Source organism: Oryx dammah, unplaced genomic scaffold (assembly GCF_014754425.2).
Source record: "Oryx dammah isolate SB20612 unplaced genomic scaffold, SCBI_Odam_1.1 HiC_scaffold_28, whole genome shotgun sequence".
Lineage (NCBI taxonomy): Eukaryota > Metazoa > Chordata > Mammalia > Artiodactyla > Bovidae > Oryx > Oryx dammah.
Window position 1 is genome coordinate 28827520 of NW_024070212.1, and position 25694 is coordinate 28853213.

The following is a 25694-nucleotide window of genomic DNA, read 5'->3' on the forward strand; positions in this document are numbered from 1 at the left end:
ATTGCTGAAGCCTGGCTTGGAGAATTTTGAGCATTACTTTACTAGTGTGAGAGATGAGTGCAATTGTGCGGTAGTTTGAGCATTCTTTGGCATTGCCTTTCTTTGGGATTGGAATGAAAACTGACCTTTTCCTGTGGCCACTGCTGAGTTTTCCAAATTTGCTGGCATACTGAGTGCTGACTTTCACAGCATCATCTTTTAGGATTTTAAATAGCTCAACTGGAATTCCATCACCTCCACTAGCCTTGTACATAGTGATGCTTCCTAAGTCCCACTTGACTTCACATTCCAGGATGTCTGGCTCTAGGTGAGTGATCACACCATCGTGATTATCTAGGTTGTGAAGATCCTTTTTGTACAGTTCTTCTGTGTATTCTTGCCACCTCTTCTTAATATCTCCTGCTTCTATTAGGTCCATAATATTTCTGTCCTTTACTGAGCCCATCTTTGCATGAAATGTTCCCTTAGTATCTCTAATTTTCTTTAAGAGATCTCTAGTCTTTCCCATTCTATTGTTTTCCTTTATTTCTTTGCATTGATCGCTGAGGAAGGCTTTCTTATGGCTCATTGCTATTCTTTGGAACTCTGCATTCAAATGGGTATATCTTTCCTTTTCTCCTTTGCTTTTCGTTTCTCTTCAGGACATCATAAAATGCAGATCCCCAGGCTGCAGCAAGTTTGGGAAAGGACTTTCCCAGACTTTGGGAGTCTGGAAACGGAGACGAGAATCTGCATTTTAATGAGCTCCTTGGAGAATCTGGTGTTAAGACATGTTGGAAAGCTATTGACTAGATAACCTTGAAGGCCCTTTCTGATAGTCACGTGCTAAATTAAAATGATAGACTCCTGGAGCAAAAGGAGATTGGAGTGATCCTACACCTTAGGGGCCCAGAGCAAGTGGCTGCTCGCCTGTGAGAGAGCTCCAGAAGAATAAGGGCACTAGTGCCCTTGGCGCTCTCCCAGGGTTTAACCACCCCCAGAGGTGAGAGGTTATACTTTCTGTCTAATCAAACATTCTGTCTTGGCAATCTGCCTCCCACCCTGCAGGTTTTGTTCCCGCAGCTGCAGAGCAGGGCCAGTTGGTGCTCTTCACCACAACCTGCATGACCTTGAGTGCTGCTTGAAGTCAGCCTGGTCCTAACAATACTACTGGGGAGATGGATCTTGATTTGGGCCCTTTCTCTCCATTCTTGCTGCCCTAGTTTATAGGCTGTTAATTCTTTTTTGTTTGGACCATATAACAGCTTCTCAGCTAATCTTCTGCCCTTTAATCTCTCCAGTCTTCAATCTCTCCCTCATGGCACCAAAAGTTATTTTCCTAATCCCAATTTTGGTTGCATTACATGTCCCACCCACTCTCCTCCATGCCTACCAATTCAAACCTTAATTCAGCCCATCATTCAAGGCCTTCCTGATTTAAAACCAAGCCACATTTTTGCTTTTATAGCTAACTGCATTTCTCTTCCATAACCCCCCTCTGGCCAAGAGTCATCTTGGGCTCCCACTGACTATCTTGACTATTTTTGACAGAAAGTTCCCCAAACTTGCATACTGTGGAACTCCACTTCCCCACTACTGCCTGTTTTTTGTGGCAAAATACTGACAACAGCTCATAGATACCAAGTGATTCATGGAACTCAGTTTGGGAAACACTCCCTATGTGCTTCTACCTGCTTATCAATAGCCTGACTCTGGGGTCTGCCCAGGTCTTGAACTCCAACTCAGAACAACTGCTAAGGTTGTCATGCCATCTGACATGACAGGTTTCTCTCCATCTGGCTGCTTTTGAACACCATCAAGGTTCTACAAAGACATGAAGCCAGAACATTATTCTGTCCCCATCCTTATTCCTCCTTTGCCTTCCTTCTTGAGCTGGTACTACACTTCCGCCCCCCCATCCCCACCCCGTGTTGAATTTCTCAAGGTCCATCTTGATTTACTTACATGAGCATAGGTGACCATTCCACCATTTTTGTTTTTCCAACTTTCAAATAAACAGCCTCCTCTTCTAATGAGCAATTTTAGCAGGTATATATCTGCCTTTCTTGGGGTTACTCTCCTTTCCCACATCTACAATGGACACTGTTGATTGATCACAGCACTTGCTCCCAAGCCCCAGGTGTGATGATGTAGATTCAGAATCCTTTTCAACACTCTTCCCCAAGCAGGTATTATCCATCAACCAAAGTTGGCATGCCAGTTGAGACAGTCCTACTTACCATCAGTGACCTAGTTGATTAAATAGCTAATGTGTTTACTAGAAAAGCTGTGTTGAGTTTCACTTTCAACTCTCTTATGGAAACTTAAACTAGACTAGTCTCTAGTTACATTCTATCTACTCTAGTCTTTGAGGCTGGAGGATCTGGGCTGTGGGAGAGGCTCTATTAGAAGTTTCATTTGGCATAAGAATTGAAATAAGATTGCCAAGGTCAGAAGGGCTTCAACTAAGAACTGTCTTGGGGCATTGTCTATTTCCCCTCTCCTCCTGCCAAGACCCACAGAAATGTCTGGTGAGCTGGCTGGTCTCTAGTCATTAAAAGTAGCACCCGAGAGGTTACAAAACAAATAATAAACTACCTCTAGAAAGATGAATCTCTGGGGCAGAGAACAATTGGAGATGCCTTTGATGTCCCTGAGCAGTGGCAAGGTTTTCAATTTGGCCTGAACCAATGGAAAAATCATCATTGGAAACACTGATATCTTTGGTCAGATAGCAGGCTGCTCCAGTTTCTTCTCTCTCCTCCACCCCCTCCTCCTCCTCCAAGCTGATCACATTTCCTTGGTGATTTTCATGCTTAGTCAGTAGGTCTTAGGGGACAAGTGTCAACTCCAAAGGGACCTTGTCCATATAAACTGCTGGGTACTAATGTTATCCTCTGTATGGTTTCTTCCTTCCTGTCCTCCTGCCAAAAGCGCTGATTAAACTACTACTATGTGCTATCTGGTGAGCCCCACTATGGAAAGCATTTGAACTGCAAATAGGAGTCAGCAGGGGAGGCTCTGTTGAGACAAAGATAATAGCATTGCACAGATCAGCAGAAAAGTGCATTTCAAGTTACGTTCTCTCTTCTTTAGATCTCAAAAGAGCTGTAACTGAGTGGGAGCAAATTGAGAGCCTGGCAGCTAGAACGCAGGAATTCCAGGGATTCCACAAAATCATGAAGACGTGAACATAGGGCGAATACAAAACAGTCTCAAATCCAGAATATAACTGAGAGAGGTCAGCAGAATACTTTCTAGCCTTTAATTGTTACCTGGGACTGGTAAATTGTTCTATATTAACTCTCTAAATCCCGACAATAATGCTCTGAATTAACTATCTCATTATCGTCACTCCAAAGATGAGAAATAGAGGCACAAGAGGTTAAACGACTTGCCCAAGGTCAGCAACTAGGAAGAAAGTGGTGGAGTCGGGACTTGAATTTATGTAGCTCTCATTGCAGAGTCCTAAACTACCTGAAATATGTACATTTAAACAACAAAGAAGGTTTGGAGTGGGATGGGGTGGATAATAACTGGATGGAGTTTTTGACCCAAAGATATTCTGTCAGTCAGAGAGAGAAGTTTGGGGGACTTTCCTTGTTTCCCAGGAAAGAATTCATCTTGCAGTGCAGGGGACACTGGTTTGATCCCTGGTGTAGGAACTAAGATTCCACATACTATGGAGCAACTAAGCCCACACATTGGCCACAACTAGAGAGTCCATGTGCCGCAATGAAAGATCTCTCATGACAGAACAAAGACCCCATGTGCCTCAACTAAGACCTGACACAGCCAAAAATAGGTTGTTTTTGTTTTGTTTTGTTGTTGTTTGTTTTGGCTGCGCTGTGCAACTTACAGAATCTTAGTTCCCCAACCAAGGATTGAATCTCGGCCCTCCGAAGTAAGAGAGTGGAGTTCTAACCTTTGGACGGCCAGGGAATTCTTGATAGAAGGGTTTTGATAGATGGGAAGCTCAGAGTGCCTAGCATGCCTTCACGCTTCTAAGGAAGGACTCACAAAGGCCAGTCACTCCTCTAGACTCACTCAGATCTGCTGGTGTGCCCTTGACAGATGGTCGACTGGGGCTCCAGGGCCTGAGCCAGATTATAGTGTTCATGTTCTTTAACACCAGACATGGAGACAGATCTGCATGGGTCCCTGTAAAAGCAACCTATATTTTTTACTAGAAAAACATGTGATGTAATTAGTAGTGCAGCTATGTTACTGGTTCTAGGAGCCTGAAACCCTGCTCTCTACCCTGGACTCTACTACCTACTGTCCCTTGATTTGGTTTCTACAACTGTAAATATTTATTCATTCAGTAAACAATTTTGAGCACTTCTCTGTGCCAAGTACCACATGCTAAACTCTGAAATCACCAAGTTGGATTCGGTAGTTGGCCCCCAAATATCTATTTACTGGCAGAGACAGACAGGGAAAGGGGTCTCAGGGAAGGCCACACTCTGGAGGGCTGCACCCTGCCCCTCCTCCCTGGGAGTCAGTGAGCAGCAAGTGAGATCACACCGCGGAAAGTGCTTGGTAAACAACAGAGGGTGAGAATGAGGTGTGCAGGGAGGAAGGAAGGGCTGTAACCCAGGAACTGTCTGCAGTGTCTGGAGACCTTGGGCAGGCAGCTGATCAAGAGTGCTCAATTTGAGGCTGGAAACCCGAGTGAGGCCTCCTGGATGCGAGGGGACCAAACCTGAAGCCCCTGAGTTGCTGTCCCAGCAGGCTGAACCCAAACCCTGCAACCTGGCCAAGCTTCTCTGGGCTCTGCCAGGCAGGAACCTAGACCCGTGTGATGTTGCCTGGGACTAGGTGCTTTTGTGGCATTGCGCCACCCACGACCTCTTCTAGGTGGTAGCTTGAACGTGACAAAGGGCAGGTCACCCCTCTATTGTGCAGCCCATGAAGCCCGACTCCCACGAATCCCCTTGTATAATGAATATCTCCAAGAAACAGGCCCTAGGTGACGCCAGTTACTACCATTCTCTGTGCTAACGCGCCACCTAGAGGTCATCTCTAGCTCAAACGATTGTGTAGGTTCGTCTCACCATTTGCCTCGGCCAGGAAAACGTGGAAAAGAAATGTTCAAAGGACTAAAAGGCAAGAAAACGGCAGGTAATGACAGGCAAGAATACCCCATCATTCCTGCACCAGGCCCCCTGTCACTTGCTGATAAGACAGCCAAGGGCTGAAATGTCTCAGCTTCTCACTGGACAGGGTTTCCTCTATGACTAGGGACCAGTGTGAGAATGTCATTGTACCTCATATACTCTAGATCCGAAGAGCAAACAGGCCAAGAAAACCCTCCAGTTTGCCCTGCAGCCTAGACCCCAGTCCATCTGCTCCTCCTCTCCTACCCCAAAGTTTAGACTCTCTGTCTAGCTTGGGAAAATAGTTTTTCAGCTGATGAGCCCTCCTCTTAGGAAGAGTTTGCTGATGCTGCTTACATTTCTGGGATCAGCTACCCTACGCTGAGCATGAACACATTTATCGTGGGCCATTTATTCAGAAGTAGCTAGATGAATCTACAGAGGCATCAAAGATAAGCCAATACTTCATAATCAGCACAGAGTTTTTTTTTTTTTTTCCTGAAGAAAATCCAAGCCAGATGGTAGTAGAGTATCAAGAAAAGTAAGCCAAAGCTCCCAAACTGAGCAAGGATCCCTTTTTTAAACACTCTTGCTTTAGGTTTTTCTCTTCAATCTTTTGCCAGACCTGCAATTTAGTTTCCTACTACTAAGCTTTTTGAATTCAAGTATAATTGGAAAACAAGATGCATAAAATATTCAAGCTCCCATTATCCATCAAAGTGTCCTAGTTGATGCTGCTTGGAGATGGCACTATGTGTAGTATCCATGGAATGCCCACAGAGCTTCTGGGCATCTTCGCCTGAAAGCAGCTTCTGGTCGTTCTTCAAACCAAGGACAATTCAAACATGGGGTAAACCCTGAGGAGCCTTAGGCAAACTACAATGATGTTTTGAATCTATTTTTAAAAAGCTATAGCTGTTTGTCATGGATAAAGTGCAGTCCACTGACTGGCCAAAGGGGCCAGAGGAAGTGAAGTTGAAATTTCCCTTCACCTATACTCTCAACTAAGGTGGATAAACTGAATTCCTGGGTGGTACAGTGGTAAAAAATCTGCCTACCAGTGCAGGAGATGCAAAAGACTTGGGTTCAGTCCTCTGGGTCAGGAAGATCCCCTGGAGGAGGTAATGGCAACCCACTCCAGTATTCTTGCCTGGACAATTCCATGGACAGAGGATCCTGGTGGGCTTCAGTCATGGGGTCACAAAGAATTGGACATGACTGAGCAACTGAACACACACACATGCTAGTTTGCTTCTCCTGGTAGCAACAATTCACTCAGTGCTCACAGCAACCTTGATGTGAGATCCTGAGATAAGTAGTGTTATCATTGCTGTCTTTCAGAGAAAGAAACAGAGGCTAAAAGAAACTGCATAATTTTCCTATAAGTGAAGTAGCCAAGATTCGAACTCAAGTGTTCTGCTTCCAGTTTTCCCAAGGTCAGCATCTCTCTTGGCATGAAGTCAGTGTATTAAGTACTGAAAAGAATGTTCTGAAAAACAATTCAGTCTGCCACAGATTGTTGCAAGAATTCTTATAGTCATCAGTACTACACAGTAAGTGGAATTTGTAGACCAAGGATGACCTTCATTCAGGGTCACTGGAGGTCAGTTCATACAAACCACTTTCTGGGAGGATCAATATTTCTCCAACAAAAAGACTTCCTTAGAGTTGGTTCCCACTTCATTCCTTTCACTTAAGCGAGACAGGTTCTTTGCCCCCTATAAAATCCCATGCAAGTGTTGTAATTATTATTCGCTGATAAAGTGAGTTCCCTCCTGGGGCTGGGAGACTGGGTGGGGCCACCTGGATGCAAGGGGACAAAACCTGAAGCTTTTAGCTCGCAATCTCAGCAGGCCAGGCCCAAACCTTGCAGCCCTGGCCAAGAATGAGGAACCACTAAACAATAACTGGAAGAAACAAAGACACAATAGGGACAGTGGTAAGAATGGGTCTCTGCGCCCAGAAAAACCAGTATTTCAGAGCTGGAATGGGGCCTCTGAGAGCATCTGATGGCATTCCAAATGCTCTCTTGGCAGATGATATCAAGACCCAGCAATTAAGCTACTTTCCAAGATCACATGGTCAGCGAGTGGCACAGCTGATCAGAATGTCAGTCCAATTGATTTCTAGCTAAAGCCACTTTTTCGTTTAACCATAGATTCAGGAGATTGTATCTTGTTTCTAAATAAAATCCAACTAGGAACCCAAATCTCTAGGGCTACCCTTGAAATGACTCTTGAGGGAAACTTGACATTGCTTATCTTGAGCTGTTTCAGATGGGATGGGATGGGGATGGGATGGGATGGGGAGCGCAGGGACAGGAGGGGAGGGGAGGGGCGGGAAGTGTTCTTGGGTGCCCATAACAATAGCTAATAGCTGGAGTTTTTCCCACAGTTTGCTGGGAACTGTGCTTAGTACTTTAAACGCATTGCTGCTGCTGCTGCTAAGTCGCTTCAGTTGTGTCCAACTCTATGCGACCCCATAGATGGGAGCCCACCAGGCTCCCCCGTCCCTGGGATTCTCCAGGCAAGAACACTGGAGTGGGTTGCCATTTCCTTCTCCAATGCATGAAAGTGAAAAGTGAAAGTGAAGTCGCTCAGTCATGTCCGACTCTTAGTGACCCCATGGACTGCAGCCTACCAGGCTCCTCCGTCCATGGGATTTTCCAGGCAAGAGTACTGGAGTGGGGTGCCATTACCTCCTCACAACAACCAGATATGGTAGGCATGATCCTTTCTACTTTACAGAAAATGAGAACAAGGCACAAGGCTTGAGCCTTCACAATGTGTAAGAGGTGAAGGCAGGACTAGAACAGCTCTGTTCTACATCAAAGACGGTGCTTCAACTCATCGACTTTAAAACCGTATGGTTAATGTAGGGCCCAGGGAAACTCAAAATTTTGTTGGTCATAAGAAATCCTCACATACCAGTCAGTTGTCCCTGGAGAAAAGCACAACTCTACTGAGCTTGAAAGAGGGTATTTCCACCATGGATGGCAGACGGGGTACTTAGGAATTTAGTTTTTTTGCTTCTTCTGCCCAAACTCTCTTACTGGGGCATGAGAGAAGAGTAGGATGAGCAATACAGAAGGGAACATTCAGGACTGGAGGTTTAGTGGAGACAGACAGGAAACAGGTTTGCTTTCTAAGCCAAGGTGTGCGTGCTAAGTCACTTCAGTTGTGTCCAATTCTTTGTGACCCTACGGACTGTAGCCCTCCAGGCTCTTCTGTCCATGGGATTCTCCAGGCAAGAATACTGGAGTGAGTTTTCATGCCCTCCTCCAGGGGATCTTCCCAAGTCAAAGGTATTCTAAAAGCCCACTCTGCCTTCAAGAGCTACAAAAGAAATTCTGTGCCATTCTTTCTATTATTTTTATTTTTCAAGCCCTCCCCTGCCTCCTCCCTACCTATGCCATTCTGTCACTTCCCTCAGTAGCCATTTCACTAACAAATCCTGCATCTGCTAGAATTTGAATTAGACACAAGGAAAGACTTCTGGGGAAAATGAACCAGTCACCTCTGTAAACTGGAAATTTACAGAGGGAGTAAACAAAGGGAGCCTTTATAGACTCCTTTCCTGGAGTAAGGAAAGTAATATACCCAGCCAGTTCTTAAGGGCTTCTCTAAATTAAGGCTGAAAGGAAGAAACACGGAGACTTTCAACAGGGGAAGACAAGGAGGTAGTTTTCAAACTTCTTTCCTCCTTGGGTATTAGTCTTTCCACCTCAAAGGACCTTCCAAAAATGGTACATATTCACAGGTAAGACAGGTGACTAAGGGGTCAGACAAAACTGGTGCTTGTGGAGGAGTGGGGCCCAGGAAGTAAAACTCCAGCCGACGGGATGCATTGCTTTTTCCCCAAACCTGCAATTCATTGTGATTTATTCTGTGCTTCTCCAAAAGTCAAAAGTCCTCATTAGACACTTGAGTCTTAACCTGAAGTTCCTCTTCAGTAAGAGCTCATCTGTGTGGTCCCCATGCCACCTCCAGATTACTCATATAAAAAACAGGGCCCTAGAAGCAGCAAATTCACTGTTTGATGATAATTGTATTCTCTGCACTAACTGTTCCTAGCATGGAACATATACTTGTGCACTTGTCTCTGGAGCTTGCCCAGAATAATAAATAATTCAAGCTAGCCTCTAGCACTGCCGACCTTAACAACATGCCTATTGTTTTTGAGAGAGAATTCACACAGCCTTTGATGGCACATTTAAAAAAGACAAAAATTAAACTACTTGATGTGGCATATGACTCAAAAGCAGCCAGTCATTCCACATATGGGATTCTACTTACTGATTTAAAAACCTGGCTTCTGCTTTGGAAAGAATAAAACAGAAGCTTAAAAGCACTTACTTCTAAATGCTTCAAATACCTTGTTTTTGGTTCCAGATGCTCTCAACATACAATCATTTATGCTGTAAACGTGTCACTTTTTGTGTTCTGGCAAGGCATCGTTCAGCACTGCGGTCACTGTTGCTGCAACTGCTGTGAGGTTGGCGATGTGCGATAGATACTCCAGAACTCCAAGCATGCCAGCCAGTGTTCACCGGTTTCATCTCCAGTCTGTCTACAGTGCATTTCAGTAGATAAAACATCAACTGGTGTCAGAGAAGCAGCAGCAGCTCAGTAGAAGACCATGGGCTTCGGATCATGTGACTACACAATTCACTTAGCCTGAGGTGTAACCTAAGTCTACCAACCTGGCTGGGTTACTGAAAGACTGAATTAGTTTGCTGGGGCTACTATACCAAAGACCACTGAGTGGGTGGCTTAAAGGACAGTTTATTTTTTCACAGTTTTGCAGTCTGGAAGTCCAAGGTCAATATGTCAGTGGGTCTGGTTTCTTCTGAGGCCTCTCGTTGGCCTGCTGATGACTGCTTTCTCACTGCATCCTTCTTGCACGTGGTCTTTCTTCTGTGCACTTGCAAGTCTGGTGCCCAGATTTCTTCTTGTTAGAAAGACACCAGTTATACTGGATTAGGGCCTACGCAAAAGACTTCACTTTAATATAATTACTCTTAAAGACCTTATACAGTCACATCCTATGGTACTGGAGATTAGGGCTTCAACATGTGAATTTGGGGGGTAGGGAAGTGGGGCACAGAACTCAGCCCATAACAAAGACTAAATGACAAAGTAAGGCCTTGATAAAAAGTTCATTTTTTCCTTTCTAGGCATGAGGTAAGAAATTGTGCTTTGAAATCATGAAGTGTCATTTTAACTCCTGCTTCTATTGCATGTTAATTATGTGAATTTGGCTAAGTTTCTTGTTTCAACAACTGTAAAAACCTCCTGCAGGGCTTCCCTGGTGGTCCAGTGGTTAAGAATCTGCCTTGTAATGCAAGGGTCCATAAAGATCCCTTCTGCTGTGGGGCAGCTGAGCCCCATATGCCATAACTAATGAGCCTGCGCTCTGGGGCCCGCACTCTGGAGCCCACACTCTGGAGCCCGTGAAACACAACCACTGAAGCCTGCGTGCCTAGAGCCCATGCTCCGCAAGAGAAGCCACCACAGTGAGAAGACTGTACACAACTAGAGAGTAGCCTCCTCACCCCAACTTAAAAAAAGCAGCAATGAACACCCAGCCAAAAGTGAATAAATAAAATTAAAAAAGAAAAACCAACACACCTCTTCAAACCACTGTTGTAAAGATGAAGTGCTGAGTAAGGGCTTAACAATACCTGAAAGGGGTAGGCAGAATATGTTTGCTAAAATTGCATTATTTGTTCCTAGCAGTAACTGATTAATGCTACCAGACCACCTTCCTTGTCTTAGAAACCTGTATGCAGGTCAAGAAGCAACAGTCAGAACCTTACATGGAACAACTGATGGGTTCAAAATTGGGAAAGGAGTAAGACAAGGCTGTATACTGTTACCCTGTTTATTTAACTTACATGCAGAGTACATCATATGAAGTGTCCCATGGATGAATCACAAGCTGGAATTAAGACTGCCACAAGAAAAAAAGCAACAACCTCAGATATGCAGATGATACCACTCTAATGGCAGAAAGCAAAGATCAACTAAAGAGCCTCTCGATGAGGGTGAAAAAGAGTGAAAATGCTGGCTTAAAATGCAAACATTCAAAAAACTAAGATCACAGCATCCTGTCCCATCACTTCATGGCAAATAGAAGGGGAAAAAATGGAAGCAGTGACAGATTTTATTTTATTGGACTCCAAAATACCTGTGGTTGGTGACTGCAGTCATGAAGTTAAAAGGCACTTTTGCTCCTTGGAAGGAAAGCTATGACAAACCTAGACAGCATATTAAAAAGCAGAGATATCACTCTATGACCTACATGTTTATAAAATACACATTGCTAACAAAGGTCCGTATAGTCAAAGCTATTGTTTTTCCAGTAGTCATGTGAGAGTTGAACCATAAAGAAGGCTGCGTGCTGAAGAACTGATGCTTTTGAATTGTGGTGCTGGAGAAGACTCTTGGGAGTCCATTAGACAGCAAGAAGATCAAAGCAGTCAATACTAAAGGAAATAAATTCTGAATATTCATTGGAAGGACTGATGCTGAAGCTCCAATATTTTGGCCACATGATGCAAAGAGCTGACTTATTGGAAAAGACCCTGATGCTGAGAAAAGATTGAAGGCAAAAGGAGAAGGGGGTGGCAGAGGATGAGACGGTTAGATAGTATCACTGACTCAATGATCATGAGTCTGAGTAAACTCCGGGGGATAGTGAAGGACCAAGAAAGCCTGGTGAGCTGCAGTCCATGGGGTCATGAGGAATCAGACATGAGTTAGAGACTGAACAACAGTGCTTCTTACTTGTCTCTTTTTGTCAAGAGCTTTGGAAACTGGCTTTGATGTTGGCCTATGACCTAAATAAACAAAGTGACCAAACTTGGCCTTAGAAATTTCAAGATTTCTTGATTGGCTGAAAAAAGCAGCAGAGGTGGCAGATGAAACATTCCCTATAGAGCCTTGATGACACAAGGCTTAGTGTATTTTACAAACATGTAGGTCATAGCAACGGGCTCTGCAACACAGACAGCTTCAGCACTGGGTTACAAGCTTCTAAATAGCTGAGTGCAAACAAATACCTTTTATAACTCAGCAGGACTATTACTTGGGCCCTAGTACATCACACTTCAAGGCAAAAAAACGATAAAATCATGGCATTTTTCTTCATTCCACCTAATAAGAGAAGAAAATGAGTGTGTTTTCCTATCAGGAATAAAGTAAAAATCAGCTTCCACTGTACATTTCCAGTCTAGACTTTGACCATATTGAAAGTGATCAATGCCCAAGTTTTTATTCCAATGTTTGTTAAGACTGTAAGCACTCTTCAGAACTGGAAAATATCACAGTGGGAAAAATCCTGAACATGAGTCAGAAGTTCTTAATTCAAATCCTGGCTCTACTGCCTAAAAGCTTCTTAACACTGTTTGATGATCTCAATGAGCCATTTTTGGTAACTACAAAAAAGTAGAGATTAAAATCCTCTGCCCAATCTACATCTTAGGAGTACTGTGTGAGTCAAACAAAATAATGTTTGTGGAAATGCCTCAAAGAATAAATGGCAGCAGAGGTGACGATGGGATCGGTATTATGAGGTTGGCCTTCAAAGAGTTGACAAACTCAAAAGAAATAGCCCCTAAAACTGTATAGCAAGGAGGCTAACCAGAATACTGACATTCTTCAAATATCTTATTAAAGATTTACAAGATTAGAAAACACAGTCTTCAAATTCTTGATGCAGAAAGCACTGTTTATTTTAGTTGCACTGGATCTCCACTGCTGTACACTGGCTTTCTCTAGTTGGAGAGAGCAGGGGCTACTCTCTAGTTGCAATGCGCAGGCTTCTCATTGCCACGACTCCTCTTGTTGTGGGGCACAGCCTCTAGGCACACAGGCTCAGTAATTGCGGCTCTCAGGCTCTGGAGCTCGGGCTCAGAAGTTGTGACACATGAGCTTAACTGCTCTATAGCATGTGGGATCTCCCTGGACTAGGCATCCAACTAAAGTCTCCCACACTGGCAGGCAGATTTTTTTTACCACTGAGCCTCCAGGGAAGTCCAGCACTCTTATTTTCTAACAAACTGTCAGATGTGTTTCTTTCCATCCACCAGGCATACAGCACCACACTGGGTAGCATAAGGGAGGAAGAGGAGAACCAGCAGTGCCTGCCTGGGGCAGCTCACAGTGCAGGCTGCACCCAAGGCAGGCTGGAGGCTGTGTGTGACTGTTAAACATGGCAGGAACTAGAGGAGAGCAGCTCTTCCCCATTTTAACTTGTACAGCTATTTGGAGACCCTCTCAAAAGGACCACAAACTTTAAAATGCACCATTTCATTCCTGTCCTTTAGGCAAGAAAAGACCAGAACATCATCATGTATTTTAGCTTTATTGAAGACATTACAGTAGACAAATAAGTAGACAAACACATGCTTTATAAAATATACATTCTCATGTGTGAGAAAATATAAATAGATACTAGGGAAGGGCCACACTGAATGACAACTTGGCTTATAATTCTCTTTACATACATCGAGTACCACGGCTGCTCAGACTGACATCCTCTGACAGGTAAAAAGGGAGAAGGGGAAAGGAGAGGGGAGAAGTCGTCTCTCAATGGATCAAGAGGGCACTTTATGTAGCCAAGATATCCAAGGAGCACTTGACCACCTGCTGATCAACTAGAGCTGACAAAAGATCACTTTACTCCTTACATTTGAAAACAGGTTCAAATCAAGCTGTTCCTTTACCTTCACCCCACCTGTTGGTAGAGATTATTAGAACTGCTAAGAAACACTCAACATACAACCTTGAGGGAGGAGGTCCAAGTATTACTCCTCACACATGCACATGTGCACACACACGCACACACACACGTCCCTCACTACCCACAAAATCTCCAGGTGATTCATGGGCTTTCAGGTGTTGTTAAGAGAAGTTTGTAACATCTCTCAATTCCGAACATGTTATTTTTGTCAACAAACCAAGCAGCTGTGAAAGAAAGGAACTGAGGAAAGGAAGGCGGGAAGGGAAGGAGAAGGAAAGAGGAAGAAGGAGTAAATTAAGCTTAACTGATGTTGACTTAGACTGTACTCCAAACAGAAAAGTTTTAGGTTAGAAGCAAGAGGGGAAAACATCTGCCACACTGAACTAGGAAAGAGACCACATAATGGAAAAATGAAACGTTACTAACAGGTTGCCTAGCAATCTTAACTCAACTTTCTGAGGTCCAATTGCTTCACAATTACGTCTATAATTTGCATCAGAAGCAAAATAAGAAATGGAAGATGTAGCATAAAGTGACAGCCAATTTACCTCTGTTACTTAGCCACTCTTTTGGCATTTCTGGGGCTACTAACATGATTAGAAGAGGCCACAACACACTTGGGTAAAACAGTGGCTACAAAACTGACCACCCCAATCCCATTCCCATTCCCATGGAGTCCCACTGACAAAAAAAGAAATGGTGGTGGGGTGGGGAATAAAAAAAAAGAAACAGGAATAAAATAAAAGAGTAAAAGGGTTATAAGCTGTAATATTTCTGTAATATTTTTTATTATGGTAATGCCATTTGGGTTAGGAACATTATAGATTTTCTCAAAAGAATAAGCCCAGTTTCATGTTTGCCATTATTAACACAGAACAGGCTCCTTTTGTCAACCAAAGAACATAATCTTTTAGTTAAAAATAAATTTTTTTTAATTATACAGTAAACTTACAGTATACAAAGGGTTCTAAAGGACGAAGATTTTAGACTGTCTGACTGCTTCTGGAGAATTCCAATGATAAAACTAAAAGAGGGTTTAAGTCATCTTGTCCGCATCCCATTTCAATACAGAAATTTCTCCAATGCTCTTAACAGATGATTACTTAGCTTCTGTGCATACTTCGCCCATGAAAGGCTGATTATTCCTACTGTCAGACAAATCTAATTTTTGGAGTGTTAGGGTATATAGAGTTACTGGCAAGTGTATATACTCTATTTCCCTGTAACTTCTGTCCCACTGATATGACCCCTGTCCAATGGAATAAAAAGAGTGCATCTCATCCTTGTTTCCTATGACAACCCTCTACATAACTAAAGACTTTCTCTCTCCTTCTTCTTAGGAAAATGGGTAAGATTCTTAAGTTGCTTAACATCTTATATGTTTCTTTTACAACCTCCCAATGGGCAACATGAAGGCAACTGTTTTTAAACATACTATTTACCTTACATAAAAAAACACATTTAAAGCATTATAAGATGGCACACTAGAGGGGACCGCACATTGGGCTGGGTTTCTGGTACTTCCTGTTCTACAGATTCACTTGCATCTAGGGAAAGCACATCAGAGGCTGAATGACAGAAAGCCAATGGGGTCCACTTGTAGATCTGTGGCAGGGAAGCTTCAAGTACAAGGAAAACATTTCTTCTTCTTCAAAGTAGACCTTCAGAATCAGTCTCAGAGGGGCACAAACAAATGAAGAGAATTTATGCATCCCTACTGATATGAAGGGGTAACTGGGTGGAGGACAGAGTAGTTCTCTCGGCATTTGTTTGCCTTGCTCTTACAACATTTCTGATTAAACTGGTGGCAGGCAGACATTACACCGCTGGCAAGAAACAATGACGAGCCACTAATCCTGTTTACGGCAGAGCATCTGCTTGTTCAAGAACATGCAATGATGAGAAATTTCAGGAATTCCACCCCCTAAGATTAGAATTTATTACATTTACTATTTTTAAGACCAGGGGTAGACTATCCCCATTTAATCAAATTCCTGACTAGTTTTTTAGGCAAGTGTTTTTATTTAGGAAAGCTAGCAATATCTGGGAGGACATCTCAACCAGCTGACACGACAGAGAACCCGGCTATAGAGGAGCAGCCTGACACCAGCAGCAGCAGAGGGACCACTGCTGAAGGAGAGGCAGCAACTGCAGATTTTAAGTTTTCTAGAGCACTGGTTTTGTCCTCTCACATGTAACAGCTGATGCTCTTTGCAGCCTTGCTCTAACTCCACCTTTTTCACTGAAGAAAGTCCCTCAGAATGTGAGTCAGAGTACTATAATTAGAAGAATGACCTTGAATACATTAGAAAGGTGAGTCGTACACTGGCCACATATTAGCAGTGGCATACCTCTCAACAGATTCAGACACTCTGGTGTGCTGTAACACATCAAGGGTAGTTCTCAATCTAATCAAGATTCTTCACGTTTACTGATACTGTTTTAGAAGCTGAAGGTTTTTTCTCCTCATGAAAGGTTCTTATAGCATTACTCTTGCTATAGAGGAAATAAATCTGGCTCAAGTCAGAGTAAGCAGCATCACTCCTGTTCTACTCTAACAAATATTTCATGAAAGCAGCTTTTTATTAGAGTAGATAATCCTCCTGATTCCTGGAGGGACCACAGATTCATAGAACGTTACAGCTGGAAAGGGCTTTAAAGCATCTAGTAAAACGTCATTTCATAAATGAAAAAGTCAGGCTGAGAAGTAAAGAGACTTGCCCTTGATTATACAACTTGTAAGCAGCAGAGCTAAAACTAAATCAGGTTTCTTGATTCTAAGTCAGCCCAGTACAAGCTACACTATTAATTCAACCTAGTAAGTAAGAAGAGGGATCCAAAACTGAAAGGAGAGGAAAATAGCGGCACTTAAGAAGTTCAAAATGAAAATGAAAGAGGCTATTTAAAAAGAAAAAGAAAAAAGAGAAAGACATGGTGGTATAAAACAGCTAAAAAAGTGCTGCTGCCTAAGGGACAAAAACTTAGGATTGAAAACTAATATGAAATTCAGCCAAACTTCCTGGCAAAGAGCTGAGAAATTACATAAAGTTTAAAACCCTTGAAATGTACAATGACTTAAAAATTGATATTTTCATTTAAGTGACTGAATTCATCTAGTACATAATTACTCCTCACTAAATTCAGAGGACAGAATCCGACAGCCTTTCTTTCTGAAAGCAGAAAGAAAGAAGAGCTTTAGTTCATTACACTTTATTACAGCACTAAGTCTTTTGTTAACATAAAGCTTTTTGCTATCAGAAATTCAAGAAAACGTTTTGGCTTAAATAATCACTTGTACAAAACAAGGACCATGCTGAAGTTTTATGAGTTTCTGCATGTTCTTCCCCAAAGCAATATTCCCTTAAGATATACTGTGCATTAGTAGAAGAGATATTAAACTGTTTAAAACAAACACACACACAGAGAAAAAAAGCAATCTTTGGTTTCCTCATCAACAAAGTACTTTGCTCAAAGAAGATATTCCCCAAACAAGTTTTCCTTTATCTGTGTGTATATGGCAATAATAAGACTACTAGTCTTTTGAAAGTCTTTTTATGCTAGAAAGATTATATTACCTGGCACTTGTAAACAGATGACAAATGATTAGATGTATGAATCTTTAGGTATCAAGAAAGTAGTTAATTACACCAAGATTGTGTTTGTGTGTATGCAATCACTAGGTACCGTGCTTCTATAGTTATTATACTTCTTAACAAGTATGTATTCAAAACTTGAAACAAAATCTTTGGATTCACTAAACCAAGCTGTACAAAATCTGTGGTCTGAGAAGCTGTTGTCAGTATTATAACTGGATATTATATATATAATTTTAGCATATCAAAAATATTTACATTGCAACACATATGATCAGTGAATACAAAAATTATTTATAAATGCACATATATTTACAATGAGACCCCTGGATGACAGGGACCAGAAAAGAGAGAGAGATTCACAAGAATACAAAACTCTTGACCTGGTAATAGCTGGTCAAGTCTGGGATTCCTGTCGACGACCTTGAATATCAAAGCCCCACTCTCAACTATACATTTAAAATCACTGCAGAATCGCAGGCACACTTCCCAGGGACCTCCAAAGTTATTTCTCTTCCTTGGAAGGCAAAACAAAATGGCGCTGTTTATTCAGGGTCATTCTGCAGGTTGAGACAATCCAATGTGTTAAGCAGCAAGGAGACTCTTCCTAAGAGGCTATGCACACCTGGGCACATCCCGGTAGAACCATCACAAAGCACTTTGTCCTTTATCTTCCTCTGCCCGGGTTGCACATTTTCTATTAGATGTACCCACTTCTGTCAACAGTTCTTACCCTTTCTTCATCAAGTATAAGCCAAACGAATGCCTGGCCTACCTTGGTGTGGTCAGAAAGAATTGCAGATGTAAGTAAAGCAAATGCTGACTTTGGGGTTTCTTCTGAACTCTGAGGTAGTAAATACAAAATCAACTAATCTGAGTCTGCTGAAATTGCATCCTAGAGTGAGTTTCATGTGCCCTCACTGCCATCACGAACGTTCCGAGTCCTACTAAAATCAAAAGTGTGGTCGTGCAACCTGTGACAGGGCGTGGGGCAAGTGGAACAGTCTGGATCACTCTCTGCCAGGCCCTTGTTTTGATGGAGTTGTGATGACTCAAGGACTGACTGCTGGGGAAAAGGAGGAGGAGGCATACCTGGTTCTCTGCTTATGTTCCACAGAGGCCGCTGCAAGGTTTCTGAAAATGAAAGACAGTAATAATTACCAGTGGTGAACGGAAGTTTAAATTTTCTAAGACCTAATTTTCTTCTACCCAAGTCTTCAAAGAAATAAAGATGCCCAATATTCCTAAATAAAAACGTTAAGATCAAATGTATACTTGCCATTTTTCTTTCAACAACCAAAAAAAGAAAAGAAAACAAAAACTGGAACTATGGTCTCTCAAACCCTTCTAACCAACAACCTCACCAATTAATTCCTGAAATCGTGCTATGTGTCATCTACTTTCACCTATTATTGGTGTTTCTGCTACTATAAAAATGAAAGCTTAAAACTCTTTATACACAGGGAAACAGACTAAAAGAGAATTAGTATCCAAACAGTAATGAAAGTTGCATAATACATAGAAAAAAAACATGGATTAAGCAGTCATTATATCGTTAAATAACAAATATCTATCTTTAAAAAATCATTTTAAAAATAACCATTCCCCTTCAGCTTCTAGCATGCCAGTAATTCTAAAAACAAAATAATAACCAAAAGCTGGTATTTTAAATCAGGTTATCTGTATTTTGGTTTAAAAAATATGCATTTCTCATTATTATTTACTGCAGTGGTGAGCTCTTTCCCCAGAGAACATTGACTGAAAATTATTATTAACTTCATGGAGCTGCATTTTGAAAAAGGCTAGCCCACCATTCTAGAAACGAACACTCAGAAATAAAAATAAGACCATGTGCAAAATAAGCTAGAGCAGGGTTTCTCGAGCTTTAATACGCATAAAATAACCTGGAGATTGTGTTAAAATACAGACTCTGGTTCACATGTTCTGCATCCCTAACAAGCTCCTAGGTAACACTAATGCTTTGAGTAACAACAAGCTACAGCACCCTAGGTAAGGAACAAGCAGCATACCAAAGCACTCTCATTTGCTGATTTCCTCACCTACAGACCAGATTAACAATATAGATAACCCCAAAGTTGGGGAAAGATACACTGTGTTTTCAGTTCTACTTAATATTTTCTGTGTGTACAGCTCTTCTAAGACATGGGGAAATGGAGTTAGTGTTGATGCCTTTCTTTCACAGGCACAGAACTTTAAAGATGAGACTAATAACAGGATATTTCTCTCTGACCTGTATGCACACTCTTCAGAAAACTTAGTTAAGAGAACAACAGAACACATAGCAAAAGTCCATGCTATTTCATTTATTCCAGCCAGAACCATCCCTGGAGATACCGCCGCACAACGCCTCCCACTGGAAACCTGCAGTGCCCAGCCCCACCCTGCTTCCAGTGCTCTTCCATTCCAGGCTGACAAGAGGGTGAGCACTGATGAAGAGCCTGGATGGGTAAGAAGACATACTCAGGAGTGCCCTTCATGGTCTAGACAGAGTTTCATTTGGCTTTGTTTTGATTTGCTTTACTGACAGGGTTGTTTCAAATGCCCCATCTTCACAATACAACCTGTGTTCCTCTTCCTCATCTGCACAATACAACTGAAAGCAAACACCTGCCACGTCATACTGACATTCAACATTTACCTGATAGAGAACAGCAACCAAATAAAATGTTTTTAACTCATAGAAGTGAAAATATTCACCAAATTATGCCCAAATTATTGTATCCTTGGTATTTCAGGTCTCCATTATTTAAATAAATATGGAAGAAAAAAGTACTGCCTATGTGAAACTTTTTATATAAACTTTTTCTGTAACTTTTCCTGAATCTTTATAAATAAGATCTTGCTACTCCCACAAAAACTGTTTTCATCCTACAACTTCAGACTTCTTTCCATAAAAATCTCTGGCTCTAGTTTATAACTAGCTAATTATTACAGTATACCAATTTGTTTGTTTCTGTCAAACGAGAGTGCTACGGACATGACAGAAGGAGAAGTCAAGTAGGGGAAAGCGAAAACAAGTCAAAACAACAAACAACACTGTGCCCTTTACCACTGCTCATCTGTGCGGAGGAAGGTTTCTTCTCATTTATCCTCTCATGGTTGGTGGGAAAGGCAGATCTCTCTCTATCTGCTGATGACACCAGGCCCTCCAGGGTAGTGGCATCTTGGGGAAGATGTGCCAAGTAAGTCTCTTTGGGCATCTGGACCATGAGGCTGGACAGCGTCTGATCCAGAACATCCTCTTCAGTGATATAGGTGTACGGACAGTATTCTCGGGTCCGGGAGTAGATGTTAGCATTGTCGTAACAATCTGAGCAGATAACTCGGGTGCCAGTACCACCTAATGACAACATGGGAAAGAAACCAAACATCCTTCAGTTCAGGACTCAGTTTTGCCAATCATTAGTTTTCTCCAACAATTGTCATCATTGTCATCACAGCGGGCATTTGTTCAAAACTTACATTATAAACATGATGAAGTTTCAAGGTCTTTCTGTGAATTAACTTATTTAATCCTTATAATATGCTTATGAGGTAAGTACTAATTATTATCGCTATATTATACACAGAGTAACTACAACACAGAGAGGTTGGGTAACTTGCCCAAAGATGTATTGCCCATTGGAAAGCTGAAACTTAAACTCTGGTCCTCTAACCAGAGTTTATTCAGCACGCATGCTCTTGAATAGTACATTAAATCATCCTTGTCCAGCCTGAATAAAGTCATGCTAAAATCAAGAAAGCCAAGATAAGGTTGGCACTGTGCTACAAGACACATGTTTGGCTTAAGCAAACTAAAGCAGAGAACAAAAAGCTAGGATGACTTCACTTCACAAAAGCCCCTATGACTTTCATGAGTCAAGAGGTTAAGCAACACTAATTGCTAAAAGGACTCCTAGAGAAAGTTTCTGACGGTCAAGGGTCCTGCCTGACAAGTGTGTGTTTGGTAGAAGTAAAACCTGAATAATGAGCTCCCTGGACCATTAAGTGTTTGAAAATTGAATGATAAAAGAAAGTAAGAACTAGAGAGTGAGTTACTTATGATCAAGCAACAGAATTGTCAGAATTGGAAAAGAACTGGAAGTAATTAAGTTTAACCCAGAAAGTAGTGTTATTTCCTACCAACTGCAAAGAGTAGAGGCTTTTAAGGACTTCGCTGTCAGTGCAGTGGTTAGAACTTGGTGTTTTCACTGACATGGCCCCCGGTTCAGTCCCTAGTCGGGGAACTAAGATCCTACAAACTGCTGAGTGCAGCCAAAAAGAAGCTAGAAATACCCTTCTTTCCATGGAAACTCTATAGAAAATCCAATTTGTGGATTTACATAGAAGTTCTAGTAACACCCAGTCTAAAAAAAAATCTCTGTAGAAATGAAACAGACCTTCCATTTGATTAGTACTTGAAGTACTACAGAGATTCATTCAAAGAATCTTTGAGAATCTTGAGATAAATGCTTTATAAAATAGTTGCTTTATTTTTAAAATGAAGAAATTAAAGCTCAGATTTTAAATAACTTGTTCATGACCACATGGCTGGAAAGAATTGAGTCAAACCCAATTCTATCCCTTAATTCTCCTCCCTGCGCTCTGTCACTCCCCATGGGAAGGGTGGAGTGGAGAAAAGTACTGTTGAGAAGTTAGATTCTTAATTATTAGAACTTAATTATTTTATATCTCTTAATTATTATTTTATATCTTAACTATTTTATCTCTCTCTGATGCTCTCCAATATATACTGAGAATCATCAATGCCCTTTAAACCTGAGTGAATGTCTACCTGTCAGCAGATAGAACAAACTTCCTGGACATGGTCTGAAGGTTGCTCATGCCTGAAAAGGATAAAAGACACCTGAAAGAAGTTTCTAGACCATCTCTCTCCCATAACAATACTTTGGTTTGGAAGCCTTTGCTGTGTTCGCCAATCCCTTGTTTAAGAATGTGTTCCTCTGGAGTAGGAAATGGCAACCCACTACAGTATTCTTGCCTGGACAATCCCATGGACAGAGGAGCCTGGCAGGCTGTGGTTCATTGGGTCACAAAGAGTTGGACATGACTTAGCACACACACAAGGAAATAATTACTGTATATGTGTCATTTTCTCTTTATCTGCTTATAATTTACATTTGTCATGTAGTAGATTAGCTAATGATATGGGTTGTAGAAATAGATCACCTAGGTTTGAATTTTTTCTCCCTCTCAATGATCACTAAGTGTAGTCTTGTATAAATGTCTTAATTTCTCTGTACCTCAGTCTTCTAATCGGTGCATTAGTGATTATACTGGTACTGAATACATAGATTGTCATGGGGACTGAGTCTGCAGATGTAAAAATATTTAAATGGCTTCTGATACATAGTAAACATCATTCAATATATGTTAACTATTTAAAAAAAAAAGAAAGAAAGAAAGTGTTCCTCCTGTCAAATGATTTTCTCCTCCATTAAGAGTCTAGTCAATTTTCATCCTATCTTGCATGGATCCAAATGTTTTCAATGTGTATCTTATTTTAAAATACTGTTTCAAGTTAGTGGGGAAGACTATCCACTGAAAACTAAACCCAACCAGGTAGACAATGAAGAGTGATTACCATCAGTGCCTCTGTGTAAATATCCATTGGCAGGAGGCATAAGTTGCTGATGACTGCCTGCCTCAGAGTTGCTGTAGCCTTCCTGTGGCTCAGACAGTGTTCCTTGGGAAGACAAGTAGCTGGGAATGTCTGCAGGCAGATTGAGTTCCTCTGTAAAAGAGACATCTGTAACTCTCAAATAAAGTTAAGTAATTTAGGTCAACATTCAGAAGACTATTTTGCAAATGTATTCTACTTCTGTACTAGTGACCAGGAAAATATATGTACCCAGGAACTCAAAAGCTCTTAGAATTTTCTCTTAAAATTATTTCTCATTAGAATTCTCCCCCAAGCTTCATTTTAAAAGTATTGGCAAAAGAAACAAAACCTAAGGTCTGAAATCCACAGATGCACTTTCACAATCTATCTGGCTGTATTGTACCTCTTCTCTCACAGGGCTTAAGGGTGAGTGAGAGGTGTCAAAGACTAACCGCTGTCAGAAGGACTCCACTCTTCCCCACAGGAAAATTACAAGAGAAATAAGCCTTAAGAATTAAAGAAAGAAGGTGCACTGCAACTGTTTATAAGAGCAAAGTCTGGGGGGACTGTCTAGAAATTCTTAAAATTATTCACTAGAGAGGTTCCATCACATCAAGGAAGTAGGACATTTTAACAGAAAAACTCTTCCTCTATCACACATAAAGTATCAAAACTCTTCACTACATTTTGACTCAGACAAAAGCCACAGTAGTTAACCGGATACCACTTACCTGTGTTTGTAATACTATAGTCTTCGTTTTTCCTTCTCATGTGGTAAATAACAATGACCCAGATCAAAGAGGTGCCCACTACACAGCAGACCACAACAATGATCACAATGCCGACTGTGGTCCAGCCATCATCTTCATGTCCAATGCTACTCTGGGAAGAGTCACAGTTGGGGGATGAAATCACATTTAGGTAAATGTGACCACGTTCTGTCCCAAGGGTGTTTGACATAATGCAGGTATATTTCCCAGCATCATCTAGCCCAGCATCTACGATGATGAGAAGCTGGTTGGCTGCAGCAAAGAAGTGCCGTTCTGTCACCAGCAAAGGTCCATCATCTTTGGTCCAGTTGAGGCGAGGGGCGGGACTCCCTCCAGCTATGCACTGTAATACTGCAGTTTCACCTCGAGTTACTGTCTTGTCCTCCAGGGGTCTAATAAATGAGGGTGTCTCTAACAGAAAGATACATTTAAAAAATATCAGGCAATTTTATCCTTAAAATTCTACTGAATTAGACTAATGAGGTTATGATGAAATAAACACTTTCATAAGCTCATGGGAGGATTAGAAGTTTTTCAGAAAAGCAAAAGCCTCAAAAAATCTAAATCTCCTCTTAGGAATTCTACCTAGAGCAAGCGATCCTAGGTGAAGAAGTCAAGATTCATATACAAAAAATGTTTATTACAAAATTAATTGTAATTTTTAAAGATGAAAAAATCTAGCAGAAAAATGAGTAATTTACAGTACAGTCACATATTTCATGAAGAAAATGACAATGTAACCCTGTGATATAATATTAAGTGGAAAAAAGTAGGTATATATAACCACATGAAGATGAGTATTTTTAAAAAGTCCAGAATATATCAAAATCTAAACAGGGTTTGAGTGACTTTCCTTTTTTCAAATTTTCTGCATATCTTAAAATTTTTAAACAATAAGTTTATTTTCCTGGTTACACAAGTAGTTAAACAAACCAATGCATTTTTAAAAACCCTAACATCTGGAAGCAAACAGAATTTGCCTCGATTTGAGCCCCATAAAGACAAGTGTTCTAATAAGAAAAAACTGGCTTATCAGGGGAAATCTACAGGGAAAAGACATTTTGCCAGAGCACAGGATTAACAGGAGCACACTGGAAGGAAAATAGGAAATCCAACCCGAAGACAGGTCTTTTCGTCTTTTACAAAATTTTTTTTTAATGAAGTAAGGGGGAAAAGTTAAATTGTCTCAAGTTCTCTGAAGCAGTATGACAAAAATTCACTATGAATCGTAGAAAAAACATATACATGAAGTAGAAAACTGACAGAAAGAAACAGAACAGGGTAAAGGGATTTGAATTTTCAATTCATGGGATAAAAATCTCCAATTCTGCCCTCAAAACTTCCCCAGATTCCAGTTAACTGTTCCACTAATATCCAAGCTTGACACATACCTGTATAAATTGGCAGAACAATGAAACAAAGATATAAGGATCCCAACTGAAATCTAACTTGAGATTTTTCTTGACATTAAGACCAAGAGTTGATCCACAATAAAAGGACTCCCACAGAAGTATGGATCCACAAAGCAGTAAACATACCTAACACGATGAGCGAGGCATTTGCTGAGAGACCGCCTGCTATATTCTGTGCCATGCAGCTATAGATCCCCATGTCTTCTATTTTCACATTGGCAATGAAGAAGACATCATCCTCAGGCATGACATGCATGCGTCTCTCTCGAGCCGCAGGAAAGTCAGTACCACCATCTTTCTGCCAGGAAATCTGCGGTGCAGGGTGCCCCTCTGCAGCACATTCTAATCTGGCCATGGCACCAGTGCGAATAGTTAGATCCATTGGAGTTTTCAGAAAAGATGGCATCTCTGTTCCAAAAAAGATCACCAAAAGATAGTGGGTGGGGAAAAATATACATACACACACACACACA

At 41.4% G+C, this 25694-nt stretch overlaps 1 protein-coding gene across 1 annotated transcript in view; it reads right to left on the minus strand.

The window, feature by feature from the left end:
• Positions 1-15204: 15204 nt before the first annotated feature.
• LRIG2 (leucine rich repeats and immunoglobulin like domains 2) overlaps positions 15205-25694 on the minus strand; it is a 62004-nt gene continuing 51514 nt past the window's right edge. The window contains exons 14-18 of the mRNA XM_040231016.1: positions 25348-25629; positions 23771-24220; positions 23022-23171; positions 20487-20777; positions 15205-18550 (exon numbers count right to left, since the gene is read on the minus strand). Of these exons, the coding sequence (XP_040086950.1) occupies positions 18324-18550; positions 20487-20777; positions 23022-23171; positions 23771-24220; positions 25348-25629 (1400 nt within the window). The 3' untranslated portion in view covers positions 15205-18323. The remainder of the gene's footprint in view (positions 18551-20486; positions 20778-23021; positions 23172-23770; positions 24221-25347; positions 25630-25694) is intronic.